At 44.0% G+C, this 23,036-nt stretch overlaps 1 protein-coding gene across 3 annotated transcripts in view; it reads left to right on the forward strand.

Annotated features, from left to right (window-relative positions):
• Positions 1-21,507, forward strand: part of LOC137380412 (caM kinase-like vesicle-associated protein) — a 143,482-nt gene extending 121,975 nt beyond the window's left edge. For 2 of the 3 annotated variants that reach the window (XM_068052341.1, XM_068052343.1), the window contains exons 7-11: positions 3,753-3,828; positions 7,700-7,836; positions 13,329-13,407; positions 13,495-13,591; positions 19,330-21,507. In XM_068052341.1, coding sequence (XP_067908442.1) covers positions 3,753-3,828; positions 7,700-7,836; positions 13,329-13,407; positions 13,495-13,591; positions 19,330-19,590 — 650 coding nt within the window. In that variant the 3' untranslated portion in view covers positions 19,591-21,507. The remainder of the gene's footprint in view (positions 1-3,752; positions 3,829-7,699; positions 7,837-13,328; positions 13,408-13,494; positions 13,592-19,329) is intronic. The other variant, XM_068052342.1, reaches the window with a different exon arrangement.
• The last annotated feature ends 1,529 nt before the right edge of the window (positions 21,508-23,036 follow it).

The raw sequence follows: 23,036 nt of genomic DNA on the forward strand, positions 1-23,036 counted from the left end.
ATAGTGAAAGAGACAATCTAACTGTTATGTCTCAAATTTTTATCACTCGTCCCACTATATCAATGACAGACATTCAGTCCTGGAATTCAGATAGCAGCATAGTTATGAACAATCACCATTTGAACCATTGGAATTAGATTGTTACACCTGTTACGTATTCGCCAGTTTACTGCATATTTTACATATCTGATTTATCTCAGAGCAATGCAGAGATTATACTAGTTCTAAATCAACAAATAGTTCATTTACAGTACTTTAGAATATCTCAGCACTTACAAGATTTCAGTCCAATGTCCCTATCAGAACACAGTCTCAGTTTCAAAACTGTAGGCTTAAGGAATTAAGCACAGTGAACACTGATCAGTGGACAGACTAATACAGTTAAACTAAGATCAATCAAACCATTGACCACAACAACACCCACAGTTTAATTCATGAAGTGAATTGCATAAAACACACGTTTTTAACACAATTGCTTTCTGCTTGCTGCGAGGTTTCCATTAATTGATTTTTTAAAAGGCTGCGTTTGCTGACAACGCCACCACTAGGTGGTGCTGCAATGGCACATGCACAAATGCTGCCTGTGCCACTAAAACGTCACAGTCTGTGACATCAGGCAGCTGCCAGGATTAAAGATGGCGCTGCTCAAATAATCACACGATGGCAACCTAAACACATGGCAGCACACAATGGCCGGAGGGGAGGGAGCGAGCAGGCCGGGGAGGGGCGGGAGCGAGCGGGCCGGGGACTGTGAGCGAGCAGGTGGGCAGGGGGGTTCGGGTGTGGGCGGCGGAGGGAAGGAGGAGAGCGCACCCGCCACCAGCAAGGTCTTCGGCCGCGCTCACCCCACACCCACTCCCCAGACCCCCTCTCCCCCCACCCCTGCTCTCTCTCCATTCCCCAGACCCCCTCTCCCCCCACCCCTGCTCTCTCCCCGCTCCCCAGACCCCCTCTCCCCCCACCCCTGCTCTCTCCCCGCTCCCCAGACCCCCTCTCCCCCCACCCCTGCTCTCTCTGGCCCAGATCCCCCCACCATCTGCCCGCGTTCTGGCACTATGGAATGCAGCGCATGCGCAGAGGGTACGAAACAATCATGTGGTGCATGTGCGCAGATTGGCGCAGTTGGATGACGTAAGCTGCCGGCTGCGTTGTCAGTAATCACTTTGTTTTTAAAAATAGGATGATATGACATAGGAAAAAGAACATATCAAAGCACGTCACAAAAAACTTTTTTTTCAGAGTAAATTACAGAAAAATTCCCAATCTGGTGCTTTGTCTGAGATATGTCAGCCTGGCTTACATGCCCCACAGTGAGAGTTCAATTGTCACCCACGGCACTAATGACATGAAAAGGTAGAATATTAGGATTAAAAAGAAAGTACCTTTGTAAAAGCACTTAGCTGTCTCCCAACTGAATTATTTCAGCATTTTAACTTTGCAAATGAGTTACAATTATTTGCTTTAATGTAGGCTCATAGTCCAGTTAACAGCGACCATAGGAATCTTAGCTACTCTTCTCTCTTCAGCCTTCATTCTAATATATGAGAATACCAGCATATAATGTGGGGAATTTTAAACCCCCCCCCTCCACACCCATTCGCAGGAGAAACCAGGATGTGGCTAAAACTCCTCAAAACGTGAAATCCAACACCATCCTGCCATGAACACACCCACTTCTGGTTTAACCGAAGCAGGTTGGGTGTGGGGGAGGAGGAAGGGAGAGTAACTTGCTCTTGAGAGGTGGGTCAGTAATTTAAATATGTTAATGAGGCTGCACGCTTCAAATGCTAGCAGATATTTAGATTAATCTGCTGCAGGCTGGGTTTCCTAGAGTTTGGGATACCCAGTAGTTAAAGGGGGACCAGAACGGCCAGATCCCGCAGGCAAGTGCTTTTCCAGCAGTGCTTGTGGGTCGGGGGAGCAGGAGCTTTTCTCTCACCGGGCCACTGAGCTAACCTGCCACGACTACACTGCCTCCCGTGATCTGCCAATCTCCCCCCATCTGCAATCTCCAGGCTGACCCACCCCATCCCGATTTCCCCTGTGATCTCTCTCCCTATGATACGCTGATCTTTCCCACCCATGATCTCCAGTGTCATGCAAGCCTCCACCTGCCAAGAATGAGGCACATTAATTTCGCCACATGGACATAAAATTTCAAATTGTTGCTGGGAAGAAGAGGAAGCCTGTTACAAGGGGTTGCCAGGCCCCTGGCTGGAAAGTCATTTTTGCATATTAACATACAATGTTGGAACCAAGGAGCCATCCCCTGCTCCAATACAATCCACAGAACAGACCTGGTCAAACCAGGTCGGTCACATGACTACCCTGCTGGCCAACTTGGGGAGTTTTACGTTGTAGAGACAGTGTTTGAACTAGCAGAAATCAGAATGCTCCTGGACTGAAGCAGACCTCTCTGCCTGTCTGCTCACATCTCTTTCTCATGGAACTCCAAAACCCACTGAAGACACATGAACCCCAAGAGAGAAAAGTCTCCAACATTGAACAAGGTTTCAGAAGAATACTGGACCCCAAAGAAAAGCAAAATCCACCTACAAACAAGGACACTACAGTGAGCTCGAAGACCCATAACAAAAACTTCAGATATTGCCTCAAACCTTTCCACTTTATTTTTCTTCTGCTCTTTTTTGTCTCTAGTTGCATGTGTGTATCACATATGCATGCTAGCGTGGGCGTATCGTGTATCCATAGGCATCAACCAAATTAGAGTTTATGTTTAAGTTTAATAAAATTTCATCTTTCAACCTAAGAAAGCCTGTTTGTGCTCATTTCTTTGCCTAATAATTGGAAAGCGGTGAACAAGCATTCACCAAGGGGGAGCTAAAAACGGTGTGTTTAAAAATAAAACCCTGTTACAGCGAGACTAGGTGAAGGCTGAAAGGGAACCCTAGACCTCTTTCTCACCTGGTCGTAACACTAGGCTGACCCTGATCATCTTCTGCGATCCCCATCCCTGCAATCTCTCCTCTGCCGCGATCTCTCTCCCTGTGATCTCTTCTCCCCTGCCATGATCTCCCCCTTCCTTCTCTCCCAGTCTCCAGCTGCGGCCTTGTACCACAGGCCTTGCTGCCCAACAGACAGCCAGCCTCTCAATCTGGCTAGCTGGAGGGCGGGAAACAGAAAAAATTAAAATAAGGTCCTGCCATTTGGATTCAGCAAGGGTCTCCATGTTCCCTGCAGTTTCAGGTTTCCTGGTCACCTAAAGTTGCCCCCTCAAGTAGATTGAGATAAAACAATGCAGCATAGAAGGAGGCCATTTAACACATTGTGCTTATGCTGAGTCTTTGGTAGAGCTGTCCAATTAATCCACCTCCTCTTCTCTTTCCCCATAGCCCTGCACTTTTTTTCCCCTTCAAGCATTTATCTGACTCTTTTTTGAAAGTTTCTATTGAATCTGCTTCTATCACCTTTTCAGGCAGTGCAATCCAGATCACAACAGCTTGCTGTGTAACAAAACAAGTTCTTCATGTCCCCTCTGGTTCTTTCGTCAATCACCTTAAATCTGTGTCCTCAGGTTACTGACACTTCTCCTTATTTATTCTATCAAAACAATTCATGATTTTGATGTGTAATTTGTTTTAACAGTGCCCTGCACTAAAGGTTGCATTACCTTGGGAACGCAATAGAGGCATTAAGTGAAGGACTCTGTGTCCTTAGACACTAGCGGAAAGAGTGGTGACTTTTCCCAAATTGCTCTGTTTTACAATTGCCTGTTTCATGTATATTTCCAGCTCCAGAGGTTGTTGGACGACAGAAATATGGACGACCAGTTGACTGCTGGGCCATCGGAGTGATCATGTACATACTGTATGTACTACTTCATTTGGGCTCGGGTTTACAGGAATGATTGGGGAGCCTTTTTTAAAATTATGCTTACTTTCAGCTGTTTAAAAACTGCCAGTAAATCATTATACCTCATGAATTAACTATTAAAATGTCAATATCACCAATTTCATTTCGTCTCCTGGTCCTCTCCACCTTAATACTTCCATCCTAGTTTGAACGTTTAATGGATCAAAACAAGGTCATGAAGAAAACTCTCAACATGTTAATCCAGAGAAGATAAATTGAAGGTGGAATAGATGCAATGCTCCTACAGATTGGGAGGGGTGGTATTAAACTGTACTTGTGAGAATATGCACAGCAACACATCAATTCATAGAAGAACGGAAGAACATTAGACACATATTTGGGTAAATTTTAAAGGACAGGCAGAGAGAGGTCACACTCGAGGAAAAACAGAGTCCGTGACAAATGCTTCTCTTACTCCTTAACTTAGTACGGAGACCATAGAACATAACATTTGGTGATATGACAAATTGTGATGAGGGTTATGAAATACTGCAGGAGGACATCCTTAGGTTAGAGGGATGGGCTGCTAGGTGGCAAATGCAGTTCCAATGCAGTAAAATGTGAAGTTAAACATTTTGGAAACGAGATGCCCCATATTCAAATAGGCTGTTCAGAGATATTGTGCAGGCACGCATGATAGCCACCTGCATAAGATGTCAGCGCCCGTGGAACCATAGCCTAGTAAAGAGGAGTGGACAAAATTGGAGACAAGCAAAAGAAGAATTCATTAATTTGTGGAGTATCACCCCATTAAAACCTTGATGAGAGAGATTGGAGGCTAAGGTGAGAGAAGGTGCTTTTTAAAAAAAGATCCTCCTTGATTCATTATATTCAGGAATGTGAGAGATAGGGGAGTAATGCTGATATCTTGAATGGTCTAGACCTTTATCGTTAATAATTGCCCCATCAAAGAAGCTCAAGCTGAAGTGCTTCAATCGTTAAATGATGAGAGAGATGATGGTTGCATATATTAAGGGCATGTGAGTTAAAGGAGATTGTAGAATGTAGTACAGCAATGTAGTGACTGGAGAAGTAATTGATATGGATAAGGGACAGAGTGGGAGGTAGTCAAGACTCCTGGAAAATCCCAGAAGTTGGGCTGTCAGCTACAGCACAGAAGGCCAATGGGGTGGTGGGAGAGGATGATGTCCTGGTTTGATATGTTCCTTATTTGATCGTCTAGTACCTCCAGGAAATTATCGAACAAGAAAGAAAAATAGGATCTATTAAAACCGGGCTTGTCGTTAATACAAAGAACAAAGCAGCTTGTTTGGAAAATTCAAATCAGACAATCTCTTAGTAGCAGATCAGCTACACTTTTTCATCAATTCCTTTCTGGATGCTTCAACGAAGCACTAGTTGACAGTTATTCCAAAAGATGGTATCAACTGTGTTAGATGGCAGTCTGTTCCCAGTGAGTTGGCAATCCGTGTGCTAGCTTGAGATAGCAGCCTATTCCAACCCAGTTTGATGTTCACTGCCTCAGGTGGCAGTTAACAGCTTTAAGTGTGAAGAACTTAGTCTTCAAATTTGCTTATTCCCCACTCAGCTATTGAAAGTCGAGCTGTTCCTGTAGCATTTCTTGTAACACAGTAATTTTCTGATCTTTCATGAATTCGGCTCTCTCCAGGCAATGCTGGGAGGGACCGTAAGGTTTGCAACAGACCCAATAGTTCAAATCTGTCATGCAACTCACAGGTCGGTGCCATGGTGCCAAGTAACCAAGTTTGTCAATTCACCAGGGAACATGGTGCCATAGCTGTAAGTGTATAAGATTTGAAGCAGGGAATAGGCAGTACGGTCAGATTAGAGCACCTACCATTCAGTTTGAAATCTAGACTGAATGCAACATAGATTGATGGGGTAGAAGACCCCTCTCTCTCTACTTCTGTCAATTGTGATGGTCTGAAGTGAAATAAAGGCCTGAAATTTATGTTGCCGCCACTGATCACGGCGGCAGCTGTAAACTATGACGGTCCGCTGGTTTAATATCGCAGAGGCTCATTTAAATGGCCGGGGCTGACCGCCCCTCCCACCAACCACCCCCCCCCCCCCCCCCCCCAATCAATGACATGGAGGTGACGGGCGGTGCATCCCTAGCAACAACGTCAGCTGCCATTGTGTAGGCACCGCCATTTTTAAAGGGCTTCCAGCCCTTACATTTAATTTGCATTTTTAAAGGAATAGTGAGTTTGATTTTTTATTAAAAACAATTAAATTAATTTTATAGCCCCTCTCCCACCCCCCCCCCCCCCCCACCAATAACCAAACACTTCATTCCTTACCCTCTCCCGCCCAAAATACATATCTTGTGCACCTGACTTCCCCCCGGCCCCTGTCAAAGTTCACAAACTTTCATCTTTAACCCTTCCCACCATCCTCTACACCAATCATATTAGTTTGACCCCATTCCCCAAGTCCCGCACTGAAATACTTACCTGCTCCCCCCTTGCCACCAGTGTTACGCCCTGGATCTCCGGATGGAGATCCGAAGGCACGGGAGTGCCGGCCGTCAGCATGTATTTCGCACCAGGACTGATGGCGGGAGTGGGTAAGTATTTAAATCATTACTTTTAATCAATTTAAATATATAAATATTGATGCCACTGCCTAGCGGCAGGGGGCCGCCACGAGGCCTTACCACCGCCAGCAATATGGGAATGGGCCTTCCCGACGTCAAAGCCCTCAGCGGGCCTCCCCCCGCCTTGACCCCTGACATCAGAGAGGGGGTGGTCTGTAAAATTCGCTCCAAAGTCTGTGACTTCCCCATTCAGTTTGCTAGTGGGGAAGACTCCACATGACATCTGCTACTAAACTGAGCATCTCACTCAGGCAGGCCATAAGGATGGCTCATGTGGGGGGAAAAAAGTATCACAGCGGGGAAGTTCTTCCTAGTCTAATGTTGAACTTAAGATTCATTGTTCATTGTAGCGTAGTGGAAGCATTCTGTAATTCCAGAGGTCTGCTATCTGAACCAAGATTGCTGACAAAGTGACACAGAGGTAAAATTAACCATTTTCTGTCATGAACATTCACCGCCTCCTCCCACCACCACAACCCCAGGAGCACAAAAGAAAATTTTAAGGACTCTAAAACCAGTGGCTGGAGAGGTGAGTTTGGATGTTGACGTGCCGGAGGCTCTTTCCTTCAAATTTTACTCCTGAGTTTCAGCCATAGTGGAATAAATATACAAGTGGGTTCAGCAAAATGGCTCCAGTTGCACCGCTAAATCTCACTAGCTGATCCCCAGATCTTATTCTGTGCCCGTCAGAGTGTGTCGGATCATCAAAATCCAGATGCGTCACCGTGTTCTGTTAAAGAGAGAAAGAGCTTGCATTTATATAGTGCCTTTCACATCCTCAGGATGTCCCAAAGTGCTTCACAACCAATTAATCACTTTTGAAGTGCAGTCACTGTTATGTAGAAAACATGGCAGCCAATTTGTGCACAGCAAGCTCCCATAAATGGCAATGAGATAAGTGACCAGTTAGTCTGTTTTTTTTTAGGTGTTGGTTGGGGGATGAATGTTGGTCAGGAACTTCCTTGCTCTTCTTTGAAGAGTGCCATGGAATTTTTTACATCCACCTGAACAAGCAGATGAGGCCTCAGTTTAGCATCATGTCTGAAGGATGACACCTCCAACTATGCAGCAATTCCTCGCTATTGCACTGAAGTGTCAGCTTAGATTCTGTGTTCAAGTGCTGGAGTGGGACTTAACTTGAGTTGCTTTTTTCTATTTGAATCTAGCTGGTGAAAACCATAATCTTATGGAATCAATGTTGCTCTTTTAATCCTCGCTTTTTGCTTCTCTTTTTTTTTCCCTCAGGTTATCAGGGAACCCGCCTTTCTATGATGAAAATGAAGATGAAGATTATGAAAACCATGACAAGAACTTATTTCGAAAAATCCTGGCTGGAGACTATGAGTTTGATGCCCCATACTGGGATGATATTTCAGACGCCGGTAAGTATTAAATCAGTGCTTCAGGACATAGGAACAACAGCAGGCCATTCATCCTGCTCTACCATTCAGTTGGATCATGCCTCAACTCCATTTAACTGCCATAGCTCCATATCCCTTGAAACCCTTGCCTAACAAAAATCCTGCTGTCATTCTTGATAGCTCGAATTGTCCCCCAGTATCCATTGCCTTTTGATGGAGAGAACTCCAGATTTCCACTACACTTTATGTGCTTACTATTTTTGGCTCAGTAACCAAGCGTCTCAAACCTTTGGACGAATTGGATCCTCTCCCTCAATCTTTAAAGAAATAACTCTCAGAATTGAAATTATCAAATGTGAAAAAAGGGCTTTCCAAATTCACTTTTTCCCAAATTTACCACTAAGTCTGCAGCTCATAACTTTTTAAACAAAAGTTTTAATTGGTTTAAGTGTTCTTGCCAAGTGTTACTATATATTAGTTTCTTTCTTTTCTTTTGGGCCTCCTTATCTCGAGAGACAATGGATACGCGCCTGGAGGTGGTCAGTGGTTTGTGAAGCAGCGCCTGGAGTGGCTATAAAGGCCAATTCTGGAGTGACAGGCTCTTCCACAGGTGCTGCAGAGAAATTTGTTTGTTGGGGCTGTTGCACAGTTGGCTCTCCCCTTGCGCCTCTGTCTTTTTTCCTGCCAACTACTAAGTCTCTTCGACTCGCCACAATTTAGCCCTGTCTTTATGGCTGCCCGCCAGCTCTGTAGTACATCATGGAGATATACTACATAGTTGGGAACACTGGCTACCACCTGATTCATTAATCTTTGAAAAGTTTCTGGGGCATTTTTTAACCCGAATGGCATCACCCAGCACTGATAAAGACCATCAGGCGTTACAAAAGCTGATATCTCTTTGGCTCGAGAAGTCAAAATCCCTTTAACAAGTCAATCTTGGTAAGAAACTTAGCGCTACCTATTCTGTCATTGGAATCTTCTAAATGTGGAATTGGGTAGGAGTCTACCTTTGTTACAGCATTAACTTTCCTATAATCTATACAAAATCGGGTTGACCCATCAGGTTTAGGTACTAGAACTACTGGCGAACTCCAGCTACTCTGACTAGGTTCAATCAAATTGTTTTCCAGCATGTACCGGATCTCTGCTTTCAATTAGTGGTTTCAATCAGTGATGACAGTATGAAAGTGCTGAATCTGGCTGACATTTAAATGCTATAAATAGGGCCCTACCAAATTCACAGTCGCATTTTACGAATTTTATGGTCAGCATTTTAAGAATCATGAATTTCACGATTTCACATATTTAAATAATAAATTTAACAGCTTCACAACAAAGCATGAAAATGGTCTATTTAAAACAAAAAAACAAGGGAGGTTTATGGTTTTCAATGGCAGTTATTGTATACTCAAAAACTATTGTAAAAAGCTGACTATAAACAGGCCACATTCTTTACTCACTGAAGTCAGTGGTTGAATGTGAGCATGGAGCAACCTGCAACTGTCTCTTTCTTCATTGCCTGTCTCTAAGCTGTGAATACCTGTCCGTGTTTAGACACCGCTCTCTCCGCATCCACAGAGTTTGTTGGAATTGTCAGACAGCGCGGTGCTAGCCTTGCAAGGTGGGGATTCTGCATTTCAAAGAATTCATCGCCGCACATTGTGTAGCAAAAACCTTCGGTAGATAGTCCTGTCGTAATTTATTTGCACTTGGCAAGCAACCACCATTTTGCACATTATGTTGAATGAATTCCCGCAGCTTTGGGTGAGCAAGTTTTTCCAAAGGTTGACACTTGCAAAAGCCTGCACAAGTTCCATTGCAACCAACTGACAATTTTCTGAGCTCCCTGTCAACTTCTTAAAAAGAGCTGAAATTGCTGCTTGTTTCTTTGCATGTTTGTTTTCCAGCAGTGTGGTGTTGGATGCTCTCTTTCTGTTGCGATGGCTTTTGGACTCTAAGTGGTGCTGAACTGTTGCCCACCGTGTGTGATCCAATGAAACATTGCAGCTTGTCCGAAACAGTATTCCACCATCGACTTGTGGAATTTGGTTTCCAAATTCTTTCACTCTATGTTCTGCAGTTAGGGTTGTAGCCATTTTTGATTTGCTCATTCTGGCATTCTCAATTGTCTGCTAACACTTGAGACTGCTTCTCTGAAAACTGAACAGGAAGCCTTCCTTCATCTACCAGTCGGCGAGTTGAGCCTTGTGTCAATCAGTAAAACACACGAAGTTCGCAGAATGGCCAATTTCACAGACGATCCGAGATTTCACGGTCCGTGACGCATTTTCCGCGGCCGTGAATTTGGTACAGCGCCAGCTACAAAGAAAGATCTCACATTTTTATTGCACCTTTCATACCTCAAAAGTACCAACGTGCTCCAAAGCCAGTCAATTACCTTCTGAAGTGTAGTCCCTGTTGTTATGTCGATAAATATGACAGTCAGTTTGCACACAGTAAGGTCCCACAATCTGTAAATGTTCAATTAATGACATGATGGACAGAATGGCCTCCTTTTGTGCTGTAACAATTCTGTGATTCTGGTTGAGAATTACTGTAATGAATTATGCTGGTCAGTGACATTTAAGGACTAATCCTTGCTGAAAAGACCTTCATAACTCACTCATTTGGGTTTTATTTTCCTGAGTTACAAGCCCTTCACATCAAGGAAACGAATGTCAGTGAGCAGACTGTGCCACAGAATACCATTACAGGAGGTGGCTGCAAGAAGCCTGAATGACTTAATTCGTGATTATTGTAGAACAGGTTACCTATTCAATCAATAGCCCAAGAAACCATTGGGGGTTATTTTCAATCCATGTTGCCTATTTAAAAGAATCATCCAGGATAGAGCTATACAGGGGCTTAATTCTCCAGTATTTGCTCATAAATTGCATAGTGTGTTCTTTTTCCAAAAATAATTTTTTTTTTCATAAATCAGTATCTTGTTTCTGGGCCCCAATCAGAGTTGTCGCTTTTAGTGTAATTTCAAGGCTCAGTGCAAGATGAAGACGTTCAATCACCAAATCTTGGCTTCCAGCCCCCTCTATTGGAAACTCTAAACACTGAAGGAATGCTTCAACCATTACTTTTCTAATGGAAGGTCATGGCATGAGTGGGAATTTCCTTGGAGCCACTGCCACTTTACTGCTGCGGTTTCACCGGCAATGCGGCAGAAACACTGTTTACACACATAAACGCACACTTCCAGCAAAGTTACGGCGATGGAGTGGGAGTGGGTCCAAAGAAATTTCTGACCAATGTTTCCTCACCCAAGAAGAGGGAGGCCAACCACCTTGTGGTAAATCTTCAAGACATTTTTCTTAAGCAGTATATTTTCTTTCAGACACAATAGGCATTCTTCATCTGCGATTCATCAAATCTACATAATCAATCCTACAAATTGTCAATAAAGTCTACATTCGCGAAATTAACCAGGAGCCATTTCATTAAGTCCAGTCTCTAGTGGCAGCCAAGGAGTCAAGACAAAGTGGGGTTAAAGGGCAGTCGATCATTGGACCAGAGTGCACAAATGTAATTAAGTCGCCATGTCTGGCAGCATCTGTGGAGAGAGAAACAGAGTTAATGTTTCAGGCCTGTGACCAGAACTGGGAAAAGTTAGGAATGGAATAGGTTTTGAGCAAGTGAAAGGGGGCGGGTTGGAAGAAGAACAAAAGGGAAGATCTGTGATAGGGTAAAGGGCAGAAGAGATTAAATGACAAAAGGTTTCATGTTGCAAGGCCAAAGGGAGTGGTAATGGGACAAGTAAAGAAACAAAAGATGTGTCTAGAGAATGTGTGAATGGCAGGATCCTGAACAGCTGCCATCTGAAAGCAAAGTAATGGAAATAAGAGAAATGAGAGAAAAAAACAAACCAGCAAAGAAAAATGAAACAAAATGGGGGCAGATGTTCCAATCTAAAATTATTGAATTCAATGTTGAGTCCAGAAGGCTGTAAAGTGCCCAGTTGAAAGATGAGGTGCTGTTCCTCGAGCTTGCGTTGAGCTTCATTAGAACACTTACAGCAGGCCAAGGACAGAAAGGTCAGAGTAGGAGCAAGGTGGACAATTAAAATGACAGGTGACTAGAAGCTCGGGGTCACATTTGCAGCAGATTGAATGGAGGTGTTCCACAAAGCAGTCACCCAGTCTGTGTTTAGTCAACCCAGTGTAGAGGAAACCATATTGTGAGCAGTGAATATGGTGTACTAAGTTGAAAGAAGTACAAGTAAATCACTGTTTCACTTGAAAGGAGTGTTGGACCTTTGACAGTGAGAAGGGAGGAGGTAAACGGACAGGTGTTGCATCTCCTGTACTTGCATGGAAAGGTGCCATAGGAAGGTGAAGGGGTCCTGGGGTGTCTGAGGAGTTGACCATGGTATCAGAGGGAACGGTCCCTTCTGAATGCTGAAAGGGGAGGGGTAGGGAGGATGTGTTTGGTGGTGGCATCAAGCTTAAGGTGGCAGAAATGACAGAGGATGATCCGTTGAATACAGAGGCTGGTGGGGTGGTAGGTGACGACATGGGGAACCCTATCATAGTTCTGGGATGGAGGAGCAGGGGTGAGAGCAGAAGTGTGTGAAATAGAATGGACACAGTCGAGGGCCCTGTCAACCATGATGGAGGGGGGGGGCAGACTCCTCGGTTGAGGAGAAATGAAGACATATCAGAAGCACAGAGATGCAGGAACTGGGAGAATGGAATAGAGTCCTTGCAGGAAACAGGATGTGAGGAAGTGTAGTCAAGATAGCTATGGGAATCAGTGGGCTTGTGGTGAATATTGGTTGATAGCCTAGCCTCAGAAATGGAGACAGAGAAGTCAAGAAAGGGAAGGGAAGAGTCGAAGATGAGCCATATGAAGCCAAGAGAAGGGTGGAAATTGGAAGTATAGTCAATGGAATTTTTCAGTTCAGGGCAAGAGCAGGAAATAGCACCAATACAGTCACCAATGTACCTGAAAAAGAGGTGAGGGAGGGGGCCTGAGTATGACTGGAACAAAGAGTGTTTTACATATCCCACAAAAAGGCAGGCATAGCTACGACCCATGTGGGTACTCGTAGCAACATCTTTTATTTAGGGGAAGTGTTTGGGGGAAGAGTTGAAGGAGAAGTTGTTCAATGTAAGATTAAGTTTAGCCAGGCGGAGGTGGGTGATGGTGAATGGGGATTAGTTGGGCCGCCATTCAAGGAGGAAGCACAGAGATCTCAAGTTTGGAACCCAGACACAGTCCCAACCTCTGCTTCCTGCCTCCAGAGGGAGAATCTAGCCCTAGACGTGTCTCTGCCGTACAAGCTGCGGGATTTGGAGATCCATCAGAAATGCTGCAGTGCCACCACTGGTGGGAGGGTGTAATTAAAGGGTGACAATTTTATTTTGACAGGTTCCATTGTAAGTATGGAATTTATGATGGGGACAAACTTGTCACAGCAATTTGACAACAGAAGTATGTTTTTGCACTGTCCACTGATATATGATTTTTAATATGAGGAAATATGTTGTGTTCCTAACTAGCAAAAGATCTAGTGAGTCGCTTGATGGAGGTTGACCAGGACTCAAGGATAACAGCTCAAGAAGCCATTAACCATGAATGGTAAGCTGCAATTAAGATTGGATAACCAAGGCCTGTCAAAATATTGTAGTTTGCTTTTAAGAACTCTGACTTACTTTTCCTATCCAGGATTTCAGGAAATGCGGCTTCGGACAAGAACATCAAGGATGGCGTCTGTGCTCAGATTGAGAAAAACTTTGCCAAAGCGAAATGGAAGGTACTTGAAGTAAATACCACTTTTACTGGCTTTAATCGTTTGTTACATGATCCCATCATAGTAACAGATGTTTGTGTCTGTAGTCGGTTCTCATTTTATGCATTCACTCAACTTGACGTGTCCATTACTTTCTGATCCTACAGAAGATATGTAAGATAGTGACTCAAACAATACCAGTACCTTGAACTGAACAATAATAGTGGACTCATAATATGATGGGTACAAACCCCACAATGGTTTCATCTCATAATGTAATGCAGTACTGAGGGAGTGCTGCACTGGGAGATTTGCTCTCCTTTGGATGAGACAATAAACCGTGGCTTTATTAGTCTATTAGGTTAGTTCAGATACATTTTTTTTTACAGGATTTGGAAGTCACTGGCAAGGCCAGTATTTATTGTCTATACAACTGAGAGGCCTGTTAGCCCATTTCAGAGAGCAGTTTACAAACAGTGCTGTGAGTCTGGAGTCACACATAGGCCAGAACGTTATATTTCCTTCCCTTATGGACATTAATTAACCAGATTAATATAAAAGCAAAATACTGCAGATGCTGGAACTCTGAAATAAAAACAAAAAGTGCTGGAAATTCTCAGCAGGTCTGGCAGCATCTGTAGAGAAAGAAGCAGAGTTAACGTTTCAGGTCTGTGACCTTTCATCAGAACTGGCAAAGGTTAGAAAAGAATTAGGTTTGAAGCAAGTGAAGGGGGTGGCGTTGGTTGGTGGGGAAGAGAACAAAAGGGAAGGTGTATGATAGGGCAGAGGGCAGGAGAGATTAAAGAACAAATCTGTCATGGGACAAAGGCAAAGAGCGTGTTAATGCTTGTGGTGAAAGACAAAGCATTAGTCCAGAGAGAGTGTTAATGGCAGAGTAATGAGCAGCTCTGTCCACATGAAAAAAGAGGCACATGGTTAAAAAAAATACTAAAAGAAAAAAAAATATGAAAAAAAGGCCAGTCATGCTCTGAAATTGTTGAACTCAAGGTTGAGTCTGCAAGACTATAGAGTGCATAATCAAAATAACCAGATTTTTTTTTAATAACAATCCTGTAATTTCATACTGATGCTCTTTTTAATTCCAGATTTATTTAATTAACTGAATTTAAATTCCACAGCTGCCATAGTGGGATTTGAACTCATGTCTCCAGATCATTAGTGCAACCCCCTGGATTACTAATCCAGTGATATATCCACGATGGTAGAGTTTCAAATTCAGCTTGAGGGTGAGCAACTCGGGTCTCAAATCTGTGTCCTTAAATTAAACAAGGGCAATTACAGAGGTATGAAGAAAGAGTTGTCAAAAGCGGGTTGGGAAAATAGACTAAGGGGATGAGCAGTGACAGACATTTAAGCAGATATTTCATAATGCTTAGCAAAAGTTTATCCCGGTCAACAAGAAGAACTCAATGAGAAGGATGAACCACCCGTGGTTAACAAAGGCGGTCAAGGAGAGTATCCAGTCAAAAACGAAGGCATACAAAGCAGTGAGAACTAATGGTAGGCCAGAGGATTGGGAATTTTTTAGGAACCAGCAGTGGATGACTAAAAAGCTAATAAAGGAGAAAATTGATTATGAAAGTAAATTGGCAAGAAATATAAAAACAAACAGCAAGAGCTTCTATAGGTATATAAGAAGATAGAGAGTAGCTAAAGTGAGCATGGGACCCTTGGAGGATGCGACTGGAGAATTGATAATGGGGAACAGGGAAATGGAAGATAATTTAAACCAATATTTTGCGTCGGTCTTCATGGTGGACACTATAAACATCCCACAGGTATCAGATAAGCAGGGAGTTAATGGGAGGAAAGATCTTGTAACAGTCTCTATCACGAGAGACAAAGTATTTGACAAACAAATGAGACTAAAGGCAGACAGGTTGCAAGGACCTGATGGCCTATATCCGAGGATTTTAAAGGAAGTGGCTGCAGAGATAGTGGAGGCAGTGGTCGAAATATTCCAGAACTCACTGGATTCTGGGAGGGTGCCAGCGTATTGTAAAACCACTAATGTGACATCACTGTTCAGGAAGGGAGGGAGACAAAAAGCAGGAAACTATAGGCCAGTCAGCCTAACATCAGCCATTGGGAAAATGCTAGAGTCCATTATTAAGGAAGAAATAGCAGGACATTTAGAAAAGCTTAACGCAATCAAACAGAGTCAACATGGTTTTGTGAAAGGGAAATCATGTTTGACAAATTTGCTAGAGTTCTTTGAGGGTATAACAGAGTTGATAAAGGGGAACCAGTAGATGTAGTGTATTTGGATTTCCAGAAGGCATTCGATAAGGTGCCATATAAAAGATTATTGCACAAGATAGGAGCTCACGGTATTGGGGGTAATGTATTAGCATGGATTGAGGATTGGTTAACTCACAAAAGACAGAGAGTCGGGATTAATGGGTCTTTTTCAGGTTGGAAAGACGTAACTAGTGGAGTGCCATAAGGATCAGTCCTAGGGCCTCAATTATTTACTATCTATATTAATGACTTGGAGGAGTGTAATATATCCACATTTGCTGATGATACTAAAATAGGTGGGCGGGCATGTTGTGATGAGGACATAAGGAATCTGCAAGGGGATATAGATAGGTTGAGTGAGTGGGCAAATACTTGGCAGATGGAGTTTAATGTAGGAAAGTGTGAGGTCATGCACATGGTAGGAAGAATCAAAAGACAGACTATTATTTAAATGGAGAGAGACCGGAAAAAAAGTGCATTACAGAGGGATCTGGGTGTTCTTGTGCATGAAACACAAAAAGTTAGCATGCAGGTACAGCAAGTAATTAAGAAGGCAAATAGAATTTTGGCCTTTATTGCTAGGGGGTTGGAGTTTAAAAATAGGGATGTCTTGTTACAACTGTACAGGGTGTTGGTGAGGCCGCACCTGGAGTACTGTGTACAGTTTTGGTCCCCGTATTTAAGAAAGGATATACTGGCATTGGAGGCAGTTCAAAAGAGATTCACTAGGCTGATTCCTGGGATGAAGGGGTTGACTTATCAAGGACAGCTAAACAGATTAGGCCTTTATTCATTAGAGTTTAGAAGAATGTGGGTGATCTTATGGAAATGTACAAGATTCTGAGGGGGCTTGACAGGGTAGATGTTAAGAAGATGTTTCCACTAGTGGGGGAATCTCAAACTAGGGGACATAGTTACAGAATAAGGGGAGACTCATTTAAAACTGAGATGCGAAGAAATTTCTTATCTCAGAGGTTGTGAATGTCTGGAATTCTCCACCCCACAGAGTTGTGGAGGCTAGATCACTGAAAGTATTTAAAGAGGAGGTAGATAGATTTTTGAAATATCAGGGAGTTGAGGGCTTTGAGGAGCTGGCATGAAAGAGGAGTTGAGGTTTGGGGCAGATCAGCCATGATCTTATTGAATGGCGGGGCAGGCTTGAGGGGCTGAATGGCCTACTCCTGCTCCTATTTCTTATGTTCTTACGTTCTTATGTGACCATAACCCTAAGTGATTGAATGATGGATATTGAAAGTCCCATGTTAGAAGAGCAGGCAACTCTCCTGTATCCTAATCAATATTCTCCCTTAATCAATGCCACCAGAAAAGCTCAATAACTGGTCATTCATCAACTGGGATGATGTTGCCAATGAGTGGTTGCTCTTTTTGAAATCATTTTTGAAATAATGCACTGGAACCAGACAGGACTTCAGTTTCACATCTGATTTAAGGGCTGGCTTTGCAACAGTGTCGCACTCCTGCAGTACTGCACTGCAGTGACAACCTGGATTAGGTGGATTGAGATTCGAACCCACAATCTTCTGACTCAGAAAACAGAATGCTACCAACTGAGCTCACCAAATGAAAAAGTTTATTCAAATTTACATTTACATCTATTGCATGTCAGATGTGAGTTTGAGGTCTTAAAAGACTATGAAGTTTCTTGTCTGTATGTTTCTGAACAATGCGATGTTCGTTCAGTTGATGTGTAGACTACTGGACCGAGCCCATGTCAACCAAACATCTATTCCTGTTAATGCATTAAAGTATTACCCTGCTAGGTTTTAGTAATATTTAAACTTTCTCCCCTTTTTACGTGTCATGACTAAGAGGACATTCCCCTCACATCCACTTGTCAATATTTCCCTACAATTAGCTGCCAGGAAATGTTCTCCCTTTGGAGAAATGCCCAATGTCCACCTCGCACCTAACAATGACTGAGATCAGGATCATACTATATGGGTAAAAAGGTAGGGTGTGGGGTTGTGGTGAGGAACCCATTCTCTGGATCACTGCTCCTATGTTCTGTGGGAACGAAAGTTCAGACTGCTCCTACCTCAATGTCCTGTGCTGTCTGTGAGATCAACACACAATGGGTTGGATTAGTTGTGCCAGCAGGGCTCCTGGCGCCGGGCCGAAAAGGCCTTGGCCTTTCAGAGCCCCTCACCCCAGTACGATTCAACAGTACTCAGGCACTTAAGTGCCCAGCACCGGGATCCCTGTCCCTTTAAGGATGGAGATCCCGTCTCCAAGAGCTACCAGCCAATCAGAGGGCTGGCAGCTCAGTCGTATCAGCAGCTCCACTGGGAACATTGGCCACTGCTGGTATTACGGGAGGCTTGGGAGCAGGCCCAGTGCCGGAGCTCAGGAGGTAAGTGAGGTGGAGTCGCTGGGGCCAGTCCGGCAGGCCCTGGTGATGTGGGGTGGGTGAGGGGGGTGGGTGTTGAGGATAGTGGGGGTATGTTATCACAGGGATGGCCTTTGCCCTCCGTGGGCCACAGATTACTCACAGAGGAGGCCCCCCCCCTCAAGCCCACAGGGAGGTCACCTCATTTTACTGGGCAACCTCACCATGTGGCAGAGGCTCTCCCCTGCTGCTGGGTTAATTCCAACGATAGCAGGAAGAGGCCGTTAAGTGGCCAATAGTTGGACACTCAAGGGCCTCAAGTTGACCTCTGGGTTGGAAGGCCGTCTTCAGTGTTTCCCACCCCAACTTACTCTCAGAGCGACAGGAAACAATGGGTCTTCTACGGCCAACCACCCCCCCCCCCCCATGCAGACCCCCCCCTCCCATCGCAATTCTATGGCCCCTTCCCCACCACCTCCTAGGCAGTCTCTGGGGTCTCAGTAAATTCTAAAGAGTTAAAACAGCTTTCTGTTGAGCAGGGGATGCATTATGTAAGGCAAGGAAGACTTCTCAGGAAATTGGAGCTGATGGAATACATGCAAATCATTCATCCTCTTCCATGGTCTGAAATATGTTAATTCTGTTGCTTATGTTTATAGTAATAAAATGATGGGAAAAGTTTGTGAGGGCAATATAACCTTGGAGCATAAGAGGGCAATATAACCAGGTAACAGCATGGTTAGTAGAGATTGAGAAGGGTTAAATGCATTTTGCTGGCTCTATGTTATTCTGATGTCATTTTTATGTACCTTTGATCCTGTCATTTAGTAGTAGTGTGCATGCAACGTAGAGGTCAAAGGTAGAATTAGTATAAGGAGTATGAGTGTGACTTTGCATGCTGTAGTAATGCTGGAATCTTGAAGTGTGATGTACCTGAGAGCACATACTGGATTGTGAAGTGTGATGTCTCATTAAAGACCTCATTCTACATGGTTATAACTGTTGTGTGTCCACTCAGTTATTTAAAGTAACAAAATGAATTAGAACAGGAAAGCAGTCTGACATGCTCCAGTACATGGTGGTACCCCACCAACAATTAACCACCCACCATATTCATGCCGCAGAGTAATCTCGCTTTCCCTTTTGCATTTCTGCCATGCAGAAAGCGGTAAGAGTGACGACGATCATGAAACGCCTCCGGGCGCCTGAACAGAGTGAGACGGCCAACAACCCCCCAGCTGCGGGGCCTCCTCCCCCAGGCGAAGCCGACAACAAGGTGGCAAGCGGCACTCTGCCACCGGCCAGCCAGACGGACAACTCTGCAAAGGTTGGCGTGACAGCCGAGGCCTCGCCCAGGTGTAACGGAGAAGCAGCCAGCCCTCACAAACCCGCCGCTGAAGCTTGGGAAGAACAAAACGGCTGAACTGTAACTGCTTACACAGAGAACTTATTGTACAAAATAAAAAGAAGTTTAAAATTTTTAAAAATTATAAAAATGGCAGGCATGATCAAACTGATCGTATACATTAACAAAAAATAAATAAATTGAAGTATTATTCAGATACGATAATTGCCGCAGTTAGTTCCAGCAAGGCATGTGTTAATAAGTTTGTGAAATTTTGAAGTAATAATTGGCATGTGTGGGTACTGTTTTCGCTAAAGTGAATCTAGACTGGGCAACTGGGAGGGAGAACTGCAGCCAAAGCCTGACTCTCCTAGTCATCTTCTTTGCCCATAATGTGCCAACACAGTACACACATGGACTATTATTTCTTTTCAATCATTTTGATAGGAAAAAAATCTACTTCAACTCCACTTTTTTTTTTAAACCATAGTTTGCATGTTTTATTTTTCTTTTGTAATGCCTCAAATTCCACTCTGAAACTGTCTACGGTTAAACCATATTGGAATAGTTTAACATCACACTGTTTTTGAGTGGAGCAGCCGCCCATAGTTTTTGCATCTAAGGGCCGGGTTTCCCACGTCGTGCTTCTGACCAGGAGCCCTCAACCGCATGTGCAAGGAAATCGCACCACTCTGCCCGTGATTTTCGGTTCAGGAAATTGAGGGGCGGGCTTGCTCACAATTTCCCGATCTTTGCAGCCAGCCGGTGATGCTGACGGCTGGGATCATGACCGCAGAATTACGATCCGCTAACCTTTACTGCATGGAAACTGCGCTGTAGGATATCTCTCAACAAAGCCATGAACGCAAAACCAATGGGTTAACGTCTCTGTTGAATTAACGGAGCATAGAATTTCAGGTGACCTCAAAACCCACAGCTCTGAAGGACCTGTGAAAATTAATCTCCTCGTTACAATCTACACCACTAGCTGTAGTTCCTTTCTCCAGCAGAATTCTCGCAGCACACAGACTCCCACAAGGCAATGCTTTATTGCAATTTATTTTTGTTTGCAATTCATCTCCTTTCCCAGTGAATGAAACTGCACATTTCTTTTGTTAATTGTACTATACTTCATTTCTGTGCCGAATGTATTGCTGTGCCAGCACTTAAGACCAAAATTTGGGGACCCTCGATTATCTGTCAGTTTTCATGGTCATAGGCAGTAATAGAGGTTGCAGTGTAACACAATTGTATTTTAATCTTATATTAATACTGAGAATTCTGCAAGTTAAGCATTCTACAGACTCGGCTATTGCTCTAATTCATGTCCTGCATTACAGATTTTACAGAAAATACTTTTTGGCAGATGTTCTATGATAGAAAATGTATGTATTTTGAAAGCTTTGGGGTGGAGGGGCACAGAAAGGGCATTCAGTGCTTCATAGCATTAACTTTATAGGCTGGTAATGGTAAAGCATTATTTTAAGCAAATGATTTCTTTTGTGTAAAAATTCTAGATGGCTTGCTTGGGACTATTATAACAACCACCCGTCTGTCGGTGCCCTGGCACAGATTGATCACATGCAAGCAAAATAGATGCCGTTTGCAGCAGTGTATATAGCCAGCTGGCAAACTGCGGAAACTTTCCAAACAACAACAAAAAAAGTTTAAATAGTTTAAAAAAAAAAGCTAAATTTGTAACAATGTGTATGTATTTGGAAATATATTTGTTAAGAGATTAAAATATCAGTGGCGGAAATGTGCAGAGTCTTCTCTGCTGCAAAGAAAGTAAGATGCACAGAGCAAGGCTGTTGCATGTGGGCGACTTGTAATATGTACATGTAGTTGCATGCTCGTAGTTTTCACGCTTATATTTTGTCACACTAACATAGTGGCGTTAACATGGTGTAATTTCTTGTGCTGTAACATGTAAAATAATTCAAGTTTGGAAATGGTTGAAGACGTTTAGGCCTGTAATTTGTGCAACAACAGTTTGAAGAAAAGATATTTTGGCTCTCAAGAAAATAAATAAATAAAATTTTAAAACGTGTCTTTTCTTCTCTTTAGTCTGAATTTTAGTCACACACACACACTTTCCTTCTTTCTCTGTCCCGCTCCCTTGCCTATGCTTTCTTCCCCTCTTCCTGCCTCTATTGTACCCAGTGCCAAAGGTCCTTGTTCAGAATGACTTGTGTGATATTGACACTCATTCTCAACAAGGAATATGAGAGGACAGGGAAAATGCAACCTGGGCCCCAAGTAGACCAACCTTCACATTTACAATTCTGTGCTCGTGACCCTCCTCCCTCTCCCTTTATAGTGTTTCTACAAAATAATTTTCATCCTCTGCAGGGTTGCATAGAACCTGAGATGCAAAGGAAAAATCACTTCAATAACCGTGCTGATATTTAGTAGGCAAAAGAGTACAATTACCTTTGGAGATAGCAGCTCCTGAAAACCTTTGGGGGCCTGTATCATTTTGGATGAGATTGCATCGCTTACCACAAATTATCAAATAATGCTATCTTTATGCTTCATTTGTTGTAACCTACTGTTACCCCACTCACAATCATATGTGCAACTTATCCCCCTCAACATTTGTTTCCTGTCCTGAAGGTACTGACTCATGGATGTGCTGCAGTCCCATCTTGTTCCCATTCCTCATGTGTGAGTCCAGGCAGTGAGAATCAGCAGACTGTTTAGCCAAGGAATCTATGAATGATGGTACCAATGTTGTCCTCATCCGCCATCTGCACACGCAGGGCTGAATTTTATCAGCCCTTTAGGGATGGGCAGGGAGGCGGGGGCCCATAAAATAGTGAGTGGGTGTGGGTGTGGAGTGCCTGTCGCCTTCCCGACACTATTCAATTTTGTTGGGGGGGGTGGGAGGGCGAAGGCCGAGGATGGCCTTCCCGCCCAGAGGCCAATTGAGCCCTTAAGTGGCCAATTAAGAGCCACTTAAGGTCCTCTTCCCGCTACCATTGACCATCAGCTGGTGGGAGCCCCGTCATGTGGGGAGGCTATCCAGTAACACCAGGCAATCTCCCTGTGGGCTGGGGGTGCAGGGGGACATCCTGTTTGGGGAATCTGTGGTCCGTCTAGGGCTCCCAGTGGCAAAGGCTGCCCCTGCCCTCTACAATCCATGCCCCTGGCCCCACCCATCGCCAGGGCCTGTCTGACTGGCCCCAGCAAACCCATCCCACTTACCTGTACTCCAGAGCTCCATGGCTGCTCCTGCTCCCAGACCTCCTGCAGTCCCAACAGTGGTCACCGCTCTCAGTGGTGCTACCTGGAACAGCTGAGCTGCTGGCCCTCTGATTGGCTGGCAGCTTTTAGGAGAGAGGAGTCTTGTTCCTTAAAGGGAATGGCATCCCCTATAGCTGGCAGTTAATTACCTGCTCACCATTGAATTCGGCCAGGGGCCAATAAAGGGACTAGACAGCGTCACACTCTCACCTTCTGGCCCGTTGCCGGGATCCCCATCCCCTGAGATAAAATCCAGTTGGCACTGTCCTGGGTAGTGA

This window comes from Heterodontus francisci, chromosome 19 (genome assembly GCF_036365525.1).
Source record: "Heterodontus francisci isolate sHetFra1 chromosome 19, sHetFra1.hap1, whole genome shotgun sequence".
Classification (NCBI taxonomy): Eukaryota; Metazoa; Chordata; class Chondrichthyes; order Heterodontiformes; family Heterodontidae; genus Heterodontus; species Heterodontus francisci.